The 13,236-nt window shown below is 35.1% G+C and overlaps 1 protein-coding gene across 1 annotated transcript in view; it reads right to left on the minus strand.

Annotated features, from left to right (window-relative positions):
* Positions 1-13,236, minus strand: part of DNAH3 (dynein axonemal heavy chain 3) — a 694,204-nt gene that overhangs the window by 439,032 nt on the left and 241,936 nt on the right. The window contains exon 15 of the mRNA XM_085629109.1: positions 11,523-11,646. Coding sequence (XP_085485235.1) covers positions 11,523-11,646 — 124 coding nt within the window. The remainder of the gene's footprint in view (positions 1-11,522; positions 11,647-13,236) is intronic.

Below are 13,236 nucleotides of genomic sequence, written 5' to 3' on the forward strand. Positions count from 1 at the left end.
ACATTTGTCTGAGTCTTTCATTATTTGTGTTTCCACTGAAATTGTGCTTACAAAGATTTGATTTCTAATGCATGAAAGATATAGTCATAGATTGTTTTCAGAACATCAGATTCTTCTGTTTTTATTCTGCGTAGTTACAGCAGAGTTACTGATTTGTATGATCCTTGCTAGATTAAACTTCTTCAGGAGATTTGGTCTTCCTGTTGCCATTCTTTAGATTTATAGTATGGTTCTGAGGGTAGTATATTTAAATTATACCTGTGAGTTGGCTACCAATTATTGGCCCTCACTGTGTGGCAAACGGTTTCACACCCTAATTTCTCACCCCTCACTGCGATAAGCATGGGCCTTCGACAGACCAATGCCTCTGTGGGTAAAGTTTAAAATCTGATTGGATGACTAAATTAGAGAGATTGGGCTCAGAACCAATTCCCCTGCAACAATGGTATTTTATATATTGTATTATGTTATGTGTTGTGTTATGTTATTTGTTATAGTATGTGTTATGTTATGTTAAGTCATGTTATGTTGTTTTATGCTATGCTATGCATTGCGTACAGTGTTATGTTTTGTGTTATATTATGTTATATGCAATACGTTATATGTTATGCATTATAGTATGTGTTATGTTGTCATGTGTTATGTTTTTTGTTATGGTATACGTTATATGTTATGTTATGTGTTGTGTTATGTTATGAGTTATGCTATGGGTTATGTTGTGTTATGTTTAATGTTATGTGTTATGTCATGCGTTATATTATGTTTTATGTTATGTTATGTTGTGTGTTATGTTGTGTGTTATGCTATGCAATGTTATGTTGTTTGGTATGCTATGTTATGTGTGATGTTATGTCATGTGTTATGTTATGTGTTATGTGTTCTATTATGTGTTGTTATATGTTTAGTCCTGGTAATCATTATGTTATATTGTGCGTTTAATATGTTATGTTCTATGTTATGTTATGTTTTATGTTATGTTAGGTGTTGTGTTATGTGGTATGTTATGTATTCTGTTCTGTTATGTGTGATGTTCTGTTATATTATGTTATGTTACGTTACGTTATCTATTAAGTGTTATATTATGTGTTAATATGTGTTGTCTTATGTGTTTTATTATGTTATATGTTTTGTTATTTATTTGTGAGGTTATGTTATGTTGGGTGTTATGTTTATGTTATGTGTTATTATGTCATGTTATATGTTATGTGGTATAAGTTATGCTAAGTGTTATGTTACATGTTATGAGTTATGTGATGTAATTTCATGTCTTGTTTTATGATATGTTATGTTATCTGTTATGTTATGTATTATGTTAAATGTTAAGTTATGTGTTATGTTAAGTTTTATGTCATTTGTTATAATATGTTTTATGCTCTGTGCTATGCATGTTACATTATGTTTCTCTGTTATGTTATTTGTTATGTTATGTGAAGTTGTGTGTTATGTTAACTTTTAAATTGTGTGATATTTTGTGTTGTGTCGTGTTATATGATATTATGTAAGTGCTATATTATATAATGTGTTGTTATGTATTATATTATGTTAATGTGTTAAGTTTTGTGTTATGATATATTTTGTGTTATGTTATGTGTTATATGTTGTGTATTATGTTATTTTGTGTGTTAGGTTATGTTATGTGTTATTATGTTATGTTGTGTGTTATGTGCATTATTATGTGTTGTATTATGTTATGTGTTAAATTATAGGTTGTTATGTTCTTTGTGTTGTTATGTTATATGTTATGTTACAGGTTTTGTTATTTATTTGTGATGTTATGCTGAGTGTTATGTTATATATTATGTGGTATGCGTTATGTTATGTGTTAAGCGGGTGGTGAATTCCAGTCATATGTTTTTGCTGGTGAGGCATAGGTTTGGCACTGTTCACTTTTTGGTGGAATTTGTGACCCAGTGCCCCTTTTTTAAGAACCTATCTGCCCCTGCAATGGTCGTTCGACCCAAAGCACGCTGCACTTTATGTTTTTTTTTATGTAAATAATGTCTTCTGGAGAAGATTTTATCTTTTGCCGTTTTTAAAACACACAAAGATTCGGCTCACCAGAGCAGCTTTTATTTATTTATTGTTGTCGCCGAATTCGCAGATTTCCTATTAGCTGCAACCTATATTCAGAGGGCCATTAAACAGCGGACTGCTATGACTGTATAATAATTTGATCTCTTTTCTTGCCTAAGTCTGTCATCTGGTAATGTGATGTTATTTATGCCATTTTTGTGATGTGATGGTGTGCTTTAATATGTTTGCCTTTCTATATTTGATTGCTTCTTTTATGTTCATGATTGTGATCGAATAAAGATGACAGCTGAATTGATGTTATTTGTTCTGTTATGTGTTATGTAACAGGTTTTGTTATTTATTTGTGATGTTATGTTGAGTGTTATCTTATGTTATACTTTATGTGGCATGCATTAAAAGTGTTAAGATATGTTATATAGTATGCTATGTTACAGGTAATGTTATGTGCTTTGTTATATCTTGTGTTATATGTTATGTATTATGTTTTGTTACATGTTAGGTTAAGTTATGTGTTATGTGGGTTACATTATGTTATGTTGTTATGTCTTATGTTATGCTTTGGTATGTTGCGTATTAATGTATGGTATTTGGTATGTTATATTGTGTTATATGGTCATGTGTAAGTCAGTCAAAACTCTTTATTCGGCTGTATATCAGCCATAAAAGAGAGCATCTTAAAAAACATTTCATGAGGTAAAATACAAATAATCAATGATAAGTCAATGGCAATAACGATTACAGGTAACCCGATATAAGTCTCTTGTGGCAAACTGGTCACTGAAAGGTAAAATGCCACAACATAGCAGCATTTCGATCTGATTAATACCGGACACAGGGAAGACATCTATATACAAAGTCCAAATTGAATGTTGACTTCAATTTCCAAAGTTAAACAACATCATGTTATATTTCCACATAAAAAAAGTCTTAAGTCTTTAGGCATGACACTATAATCAAATGCAAAATGATCATTTTCCAACAATATTCTGATGCCGAACAGCCAAGGAAATGTACTTATACACCATGAGGCAAATTAATTCATCATTTAAAAGTTGTACATAATGTAACGCTGCCCGACACTTTCGAATATTTAAGAATCGTAAAAGTGGTTTTAAAAAGGCACATCTTGATTTCATATAAAGTTTATAAAAAAACATGAAATGAAAGGTGCTCTGAACTGACTTTGAGTGACATGGTCACAGATCCAAATTAGCATCACAGTGCACATTACGTGGGTATGAGACCAGTAAGTGAGAAGTGCCCATCCTAAATCTTATCAGATAAAACATTTTAGCATGACTGAAGTAGAAGGAGAGGTACAGCGCAATACCTGGAGTATAAACTAACAAAGAATGGTCAACGACCCTTTTTTTCCCTCTCCAGATTATGTCTGTCCTGATACAAATGGGTTAAAAAATCGTTTTTCAGCCTTGCTCATGGTATTTTAGATATGTTTCCAGGGCTTTTGAGGCAGTCTGAGAATCCTAAATTCTCAAGCTGGTCGCTAATGTAAGTGATCCAGGGGATTTTTAAAAAATGATCCAATTTCAAACAATCTAAAATAAGTGCACTATTCTGCTTCTTCTTTTGCCCAGATATTATACCAAAGCAATGACGGTGCTAATTGTATGCGAAATGACAGCGGAGTCACACCAAGTTCATTATGGCAAATGGTGGCAGCGGTACTTTTAGGTACTGTCAAAAGTCACTTCATGAACGTGTTTTCTGCCCTCTGTAGGCCCTTGATATTACTGGAGCCCCAGACTCCGGCACCATACAGAGTAACAGCGCACACAGGCTTTAGAGATATCAATAATAGCTTTGATGGGCCTAGAGCCTAGCTTTTTAGTAAATCTAAAGATAGCCCTCACATTTTGATTGAAGCCCCTAATCTTAACCTCAACTAGGTGACACCAAGAACTTTTTTGAGCGAACAAAATCCCTAAATAGGAAAATGTCGGCACGTAAGACAGTTTTTCATTTTTTATGTAACATGTCTTTAAAATCTTGGGAGCTTTGCCCACCACCATAATATGTGATTTCGCTACATTGATTTTTAGGCCAAGATCATTCATAAAGTTGTTAAAACTAATTAAAAGCCTCTGCAGCCCCACTCCGGTTCTGGACATCAATACGCAGTTGTCCTCATAAAATAGTGCTGGTAGCGACCTGCGACCTACCAGCGGTGCTTCCACGTTCCCTTTTTTGATTTAGCTTTCTAAGTCATTTATATATAAACAAAACCAAAAGGGTGCAAGGACGCAACCCTGGCGTACCCCGAGATCCATCCTTAATGGGACAGTAAGTTCACCGCCTGCTCCATAACGAACTCTGCCTGTCACTTCCTGGTGCATAGCTGCCAGAAAGTGCACAATGGGCAGATCAATGCTATGTTATGTGTGATGTTATGTCATGTGTTATGTTATGTGTTATGTGTTCTATTATGTGTTGTTATATGTTTAGTCCTGGTAATCATTATGTTATATTGTGCGTTTAATATGTTATGTTCTATGTTATGTTATGTTTTATGTTATGTTAGGTGTTGTGTTATGTGGTATGTTATGTATTCTGTTCTGTTATGTGTGATGTTCTGTTATATTATGTTACGTTGCGTTATCTATTAAGTGTTATATTATGTGTTAATATGTGTTGTCTTATGTGTTTTATTATGTTATATGTTTTGTTATTTATTTGTGAGGTTATGTTATGTTGGGTGTTATGTTTATGTTATGTGTTATTATGTCATGTTATATGTTATGTGGTATAAGTTATGCTAAGTGTTATGTTCCATGTTATGAGTTATGTGATGTGATAAATTATATTGATGTGATTTCATGTCTTGTTTTATGATATGTTATGTTATCTGTCATGTTATGTTATGTATTATGTTAAATGTTAAGTTACGTGTTATGTTAAGTTTTATGTCATTTGTTATAATATGTTTTATGCTCTGTGCTATGCATGTTACATTATGTTTCTCTGGTATGTTATTTGTTATGTTATGTGAAGTTGTGTGTTATGTTAATTTTTCAATTGTGTGATATTTTGTGTTGTGTCGTGTTATATGATATTATGTAAGTGCTATATTATATAATGTTTTGTTATGTATTATATTATGTTAATGTGTTAAGTTTTGTGTTATGATATATTTTGTGTTATGTTATGTGTTATATGTTGTGTATTATGTTATTTTGTGTGTTAGGTTATGTTATGTGTTATTATGTTATGTTATGTGTTATGTGCATTATTATGTGTTGTATTATGTTATGTGTTAAATTATATGTTGTTATGTTATTTGTTTTGTTATGTTATATGTTATGTTACAGGTTTTGTTATTTATTTGTGATGTTATGCTGAGTGTTATGTTATATATTATGTGGTATGCGTTATGTTATGTGTTAAGCGGGTGGTGAATTCCAGTCATATGTTTTTGCTGGTGAGGCATAGGTTTGGCACTGTTCACTTTTTGGTGGAATTTGTGACCCAGTGCCCCTTTTTTGAGAACCTATCTGCCCCTGCAATGGTCGTTCGACCCAAAGAACGCTGCACTTTATGTTTTTTTTGTTGGAAATAATGTCTTCTGGAGAAGATTTTATCTTTTGCCGTTTTTAAAACACACAAAGATTCGGCTCACCAGAGCAGCTTTTATTTATTTATTGTTGTCGCCGAATTCGCAGATTTCCTATTAGCTGCAACCTATATTCAGAGGGCCATTAAACAGCGGACTGCTATAACTGTATAATAATTTGATCTCTTTTCTTGCCTAAGTCTGTCATCTGGTAATGTGATGTTATTTATGCCATTTTTGTGATGTGATGGTATGCTTTAATATGTTTGCCTTTCTATATTTGATTGCTTATTTTATGTTCATGATTGTGATCGAATAAAGATGACAGCTGAATTGATGTTATTTGTTCTGTTATGTGTTATGTAACAGGTTTTGTTATTTATTTGTGATGTTATGTTGAGTGTTATCTTATGTTATACTTTATGTGGCATGCATTAAAAGTGTTAAGATATGTTATATAGTATGCTATGTTACAGGTAATGTTATGTGCTTTGTTATATCTTGTGTTATGTTATGTATTATGTTTTGTTACATGTTAGGTTAAGTTATGTGTTATTTGGGTTACATTATGTTATGTTGTTATGTCTTATGTTATGCTTTGGTATGTTGCGTATTAATTTATGGTATTTGGTATGTTATATTGTGTTATATGGTCATGTGTAAGTCAGTCAAAACTCTTTATTCGGCTGTATATCAGCCATAAAAGAGAGCATCTTAAAAAACATTTCATGAGATAAAATACAAATAATCAATGATAAGTCAATGGCAATAACGATTACAGGTAACCCGATATAAGTCTCTTGTGGCAAACTGGTCACTGAAAGGTAAAATGCCACAACATAGCAGCATTTCGATCTGATTAATACCGGACACAGGGAAGACATCTATATACAAAGTCCAAATTGAATGTTGACTTCAATTTCCAAAGTTAAACAACATCATGTTATATTTCCACATAAAAAAAGTCTTAAGTCTTTAGGCATGACACTATAATCAAATGCAAAATGATCATTTTCCAACAATATTCTGATGCCGAACAGCCAAGGAAATGTACTTATACACCATGAGGCAAATTAATTCATCATTTAAAAGTTGTACATAATGTAACGCTGCCCGACACTTTCGAATATTTAAGAATCGTAAAAGTGGTTTTAAAAAGGCACATCTTGATTTCATATAAAGTTTATAAAAAAACATGAAATGAAAGGTGCTCTGAACTGACTTTGAGTGACATGGTCACAGATCCAAATTAGCATCACAGTGCACATTACGTGGGTATGAGACCAGTAAGTGAGAAGTGCCCATCCTAAATCTTATCAGATAAAACATTTTAGCATGACTGAAGTAGAAGGAGAGGTACAGCGCAATACCTGGAGTATAAACTAACAAAGAATGGTCAACGACCCTTTTTTTTTCCCTCTCCAGATTATGTCTGACCTGATACAAATGGGTTAAAAAATGGTTTTTCAGCCTTGCTCATGGTATTTTAGATATGTTTCCAGGGCTTTTGAGGCAGTCTGAGAATCCCAAATTCTCAAGCTGGTCGCTAATGTAAGTGATCCAGGGGATTTTTTAAAAATGATCCAATTTCAAACAATCTAAAATAAGTGCACTATTCTGCTTCTTCTTTTGCCCAGATATTATACCAAAGCAATGACGGTGCTAATTGTATGCGAAATGACAGCGGAGTCACACCAAGTTCATTATGGCAAATGGTGGCAGCGGTACTTTTAGGTACTGTCAAAAGTCACTTCATGAACGTGTTTTCTGCCCTCTGTAGGCCCTTGATATTACTGGAGCCCCAGACTCCGGCACCATACAGAGTAACAGCGCACACGGGCTTTATAGATATCAATAATAGCTTTGATGGGCCTAGAGCCTAGCTTTTTAGTAAATCTAAAGATAGCCCTCACATTTTGATTGAAGCCCCTAATCTTAACCTCAACTAGGTGACACCAAGAACTTTTTTGAGCGAACAAAATCCCTAAATAGGAAAATGTCGGCACGTAAGACAGTTTTTCATTTTTTATGTAACATGTCTTTAAAATCTTGGGAGCTTTGCCCACCACCATAATATGTGATTTCGCTACATTGATTTTTAGGCCAAGATCATTCATAAAGTTGTTAAAACTAATTAAAAGCCTCTGCAGCCCCACTCCGGTTCTGGACATCAATACGCAGTTGTCCTCATAAAATAGTGCTGGTAGCGACCTGCGACCTACCAGCGGTGCATCCACGTTCCCTTTTTTGATTTAGCTTTCTAAGTCATTTATATATAAACAAAACCAAAAGGGTGCAAGGACGCAACCCTGGCGTACCCCGAGATCCATCCTTAATCGGACAGTAAGTTCACCGCCTGCTCCATAACGAACTCTGCCTGTCACTTCCTGGTGCATAGCTGCCAGAAAGTGCACAATGGGCAGATCAATGCCCATGGTTAACATTTTCTCCCAAAGCCTTCCTCTCTGCACCCAGTCAAAGGCGGACGTCAAGTCCATGAATCCAAGATGGAGAGATCCATGCTTGGCTAGGGTGTATTTACCAATGACCAGGTGCAGGTTGAGGCACTGTTCGACTGTACCCAGGCCTCTCCTGAAGCCATATTGGATGTCAGAAAAGCTCCCACTTTCTGTTACCCAGTCCTCCAGTCTCTACAATATTACTCGCCCCATAATCTTACAAGTACAATCAATTAGAGATATTGTCCGGTAACATATAGGATCCGACCTGACTTTTTAAAAATGGGAACTATTGTGACTACTCTCCACGCATTTGAAAATGTTTGTTAACAATGGAAGCCACAGGGGAATATTGGCCAGGAACAGGTCAGTCGGGATGCCCTCAGGACCCGAGGCCTTGTTCTTCACAGTGTGGAAAAGAGCCCTTTCCACCTCGTCTATTGTCGGTGGTGCAAGGGTAAAAGCCCCATATTGAAGATTAGTGCATGGATCCAAGTCACTATCAATTTTATAAAGTCCCGAGAAATGTTCTACCCAAGTGTCAGGCATAATTGTGGCATCGATGCTTCCATTATTAGTACCATTAAAATAATCCTGGTCAACAGTTAGCCAAAAAAGTTTAAAGTCTTTACTCCTGCACGCTACATGGAGTTGCTCCCAAGTGTCTTGCCTAATTTCTAGCTTGCGTTTTTCTAGCGCTCGCTTGTATTCAAATCGTGTCTTTTTTACATCAAGTGAATTTTGGGGTCTGGATTTTAAGGTCCTGATTAAATTATTGTCTAGGTGTGTGCATTGACTATCAAACCACCTTTTATTTCCCCGTGGTCTATCTCTTTGTTTCTTGGTCAATACCACCTTTATTGTCTCCGTTATAGCCTCGAAAGATGTTATCATAACTTGAGAGTTTATGCTGTCTTCCAGGAAGATTAAAACTTGATTCAAATTAGTTTTTATAATCTGATTTAGAACCAAATCGGGGTCTAAAGTACACCACTTCCGTAATAGGCCCCTATTATGAATTAGTGGGGGTAATCTGACAGGGGTGATTGACTCATCTGAATGGTTATCAAATGTCAAAGTTAATGGGTAGTGGTCACTAAAACGAATTTTATGTATAATAAAAGTCACAGGCTGTGTATTAAAATAGTCAGACAGAGCAATAAAATCTATTAAAGTGCCTTTGCCTTTCCCAATATAAGATACTAAATCAGTGCCTTCCGCTTCAATAAGATCAACAGTTAAAAAAAGAGAACATTTTGACAATAATGAGTTAAAAATATCCCCACAGGGGTCATGTGTAATATTATTGTATGTTAAGTATTATGTTATATATTATGTTATATGTTATGTGTTATGTTATGCTGTGTTATGTTATGAGTTATTTTATGTTACCTTATGTGTCGTTATGGCATGTGGTGTGTGTTATATTGTCATGTTACATGTTATAATACGTTATATGATGTGTTCTGTTATATTTTGCATTATGTTATGTGTGATGTTATGTTGTTACGTGTTATGTGAAATGTTATGCTATGATTTATAGTATGCATTTTTCTGTGCTATGTTATGTGGTAAGTTAAGTTATGTTATGTGTAATGTTATGTGTTATGGTATATGTTTTATATAATGCGTTATGCAGCATGTTATGTGTTATGTTTGGTTATATGTTTAGGGGTAGATTTATTGCGGACTTGAGTTGTTCTTGCATGACACAAACTGTTGCAAGGCAACGCAAGTATTTAACTGGGATTGTCTAAGCCACGTAAAGCTTCTCTGCATTAGGGAGGCATTCCTTGAGTGGAGCAGGCACGTTCCCATGCATTCATCAATGGATTTTAATGCAATCCCAGATTTACTGAGGTGAGTAAATCGGGGATTCTACCACAAAAGCTATGCCTCCCTAAAGAAGGTGTAACAAGGAGAAATATCTCTATTTCTCCATGTTACTTCCTCTTTCAATGTATGCTGCATTGTGTATCACAGATAGAAAGAGGAAATTGCTTCTAAGGATTGTTTTTGTGCGGTAGGTATCCTGCCTATAAGACAGACAATCTTTCACCATGGTGCAAGGGTGCCTGTGTAGGCGCAAAACAGCATACAGTGCTAGGAAACAGCAGAAATACCCGATATCATAGTGGATATGATGCATGTCTGCTGTTTCCCTTTCACACAATCTAGACCAGCAACTTTGCTTCCTGCCTTGCTTTGCATGAAATGTTAGTAAATATGTTATGCAATGTTATGTGTTATGTATCATGCTATGTGTTGAAATGTTAGTAAATATGTTAAGCAATGTTATGTGTTATGTTATGTATTATGCTATGTGTAATACTATGTGTTATGTAATGGTATTTTTGTTATGTGGTTATGTGTCATGTTACATTATGCTGTTATGCTATGTTATGTTATGTGATATGTTATCTGTTTTGTTAAGGGTTCTGTTATGTGTTATGTAATTTAGTAAGCTATGTGTTATGTTATGTGCTACGTTGTAATTTGTTATCTTATGTGTTATGTTATATGCTATGTAACGCGGTGTGTTCCATTATGTTATGTGTGATGCTATGTTATGTGTGATTTTATGTGTTATGTAATGTGTTATGTTATTTGTTATGTGTTATATTATGCTATGTAATGTTCTAGTAGGTGTTATGCTATGTTATGTGGTATGTATTGTGTTATATGTTATGCTATTTCATATTATGTTATGTTATACTATATTATGTTATACTATGTTATGCTATCTTATGTTATGTTATCTTATGTTATGAATATATGTATTGTACATTTCTCCCATATGTACGTTCCTCTAGTGCATTTAGAATCTGGAGTCCTGTATGGCTCTAGGATCCTTGTTGACAGGTGTCAAGGTATTTTATGGACATTTTATTTGCTTCTTTTTCATACTGTTTAAAAAATGAATAAATTGGATGGTGGTCAGCAAGGGTAGAATTGATTTGTTTAGTAAGCAATTGTTTAGAAGAGTGGTCATCTAGACCCTTTATGGGTTTGTAAAAAGCCTAATGTGTACGGATCTCTGTTCTGAAGGACTTTGCTATTTGTTTTCTTGCACTGGAGGTAGTTCTGGGCGTGCCTGTGACCTATGAGGAAATTCAATAAAGTTTTTCTGGTTTCCAAGTCTCATCGTTTTTTTTTATTTGCAAAAGAGATGATTTCTCAGAGAGTTCAGGGAAATCCCCAAGCAGAACAGGCAGGAAGCAACTAAATAAAAAACACCAGGGTTACCCACTATTTTCTGAGAAGGTCAGGATTTCAAAATAATACTTAATAAATAAAGTTTTTCATCTTATGGACTAGAAGCTGGGCAGGGTGATATGCTTAAACTAGATTCCCAAAGCAACATTTCCAATCATGCTTGTGACTCATGTGTCTTTCAGTGAAGGGTATTTAACATGGTATAGTATGCTAATCATTCAGAGTAACCATCCATACTCATATACCTCTTTCTCAAATCGTCTTCGGCTTGTTCTTTTCTGGCCAGCAGCCGATTTACGTTAACCTCAAGAATCGTCTCAATCTGTTCTGGCCAGTGGAAGACAGTGCTATTCAACTTCAAATCATCATCTAGAAGAAAGCACACAAGTTATAATCTAAATCAACAGACTTTAGATCACTGGGGGTTGGTTGTGAATAAAAGGCGAAACTGAAAGATCTTAGGGATGACTGAGATCTGTGCATCTGATAAAAAGGTACAGACAAAAACATCTGATTGGTTGCCACATGAGATAAGTAGTCCCTCTTTCTATCAGGCATATGACAATGTCTACTTACCCCAGTAAACCAGAGAATGGCAAGTGAGGAACAAGATCTGAAAACAAATTAAGTATGTGTACATTGTTTGGACACCAATTTTGATTTTCATGTATTTATGGTGTTTAACATGTGTATGCCATTCCTCCTGGAAGATAATTTCAGCATCATTTATGGTCCTCTGCAACTCAGCAGCATGATTTGCTGCCTATCGCTGAACAAATGCCTCAGATCAAACACTTTTTATTTATTCCTAAACCCCATGTTTCTACAAACAATTATCAATCCCATCCCAAGCCATAATCAGAATCCCAGCGAGTAAACGATGGCTATTTCAGAAAATGTTACTAATTAACAATGAGTAAGAGTGTACCATAATACATGCAAGCCACTCACTTGTACTCACATATTCAAAAAAATGTAAAGAAATGTATTCAGGTTTTCTAAAGTTTTTATTGTGATAAATTAAAATAAAAAAATTACCTTTTATGTCAATATGACAGATTATCTCACAATAAAACCTATAATTCAGATTTGAACTATAATTCATAGACACTTGAAATAAACAAAAGCATTACTATACTAATTGCAGACTTTAGCTTATTTACAGAACTAAAATGCAAACCATTTTAATGGAGTGTGAGTTGTAATTAAAATATATTTGGTAGACCTTTACATTTTTAGAACGCTAGGCCACTGTAAACCTCCTAGAACTCCTTACACCCTATATATTCTGATGTGTTCCCCTACATCTACACACAAACTTTCAAAAGCTGCAATTTGTCATTGAAGTACGAGACAACCCTAATTTCCATTATGGTGCAATGGACAAAAGCAATATTTTAGCAGAATTGTGGAGGAAAACTTGTGTATTTGTCATACACAATGTGAACAGAATGAGTTCAGAACCTTGATATGGTGGCCCTTTCACATTTTTCTATGCTTACTTCTTGCCTATTACTGCCACTCTATGTGCTACGAAATTGAAATAAAACAACCAGCAGGCTGCAGATAGCCACACCAGCATTTGTGAATCAATCAATAAATTAATTAGCATTTGTAGAGCACAGCAATGTCATCCCGAGGGGTATCTGGGCTCTGAGGGTGCAGCATCTCCGTCAAAAAGCCAGCTCATGAGCTTCTTTCTGAAATATGCCAGGATGGGTGCTGTTCAGCGGTAGAGGGGCAGGTTGTTCCAAGTCTTGGTGGCGATGTGGGAGAAGCAGCAGCTCCGCTTCGACTGTGATGAAAGCAGAGGATCTGTGTTAGAGCAAGAGAGGCGAAGCGCAGGTGTCTGGCCAGCAGGTAGAAGTCAGTCGTGGTTGATGTAGGATGACCCTTGGTTGTGTAGAGCTTTGTTTGCGTGTGTTAAGAGCTTGAACTGGCATCTCTTCTGGAAGTTTC

Source organism: Triturus cristatus, chromosome 10 (genome assembly GCF_964204655.1).
Source record: "Triturus cristatus chromosome 10, aTriCri1.1, whole genome shotgun sequence".
Lineage (NCBI taxonomy): Eukaryota > Metazoa > Chordata > Amphibia > Caudata > Salamandridae > Triturus > Triturus cristatus.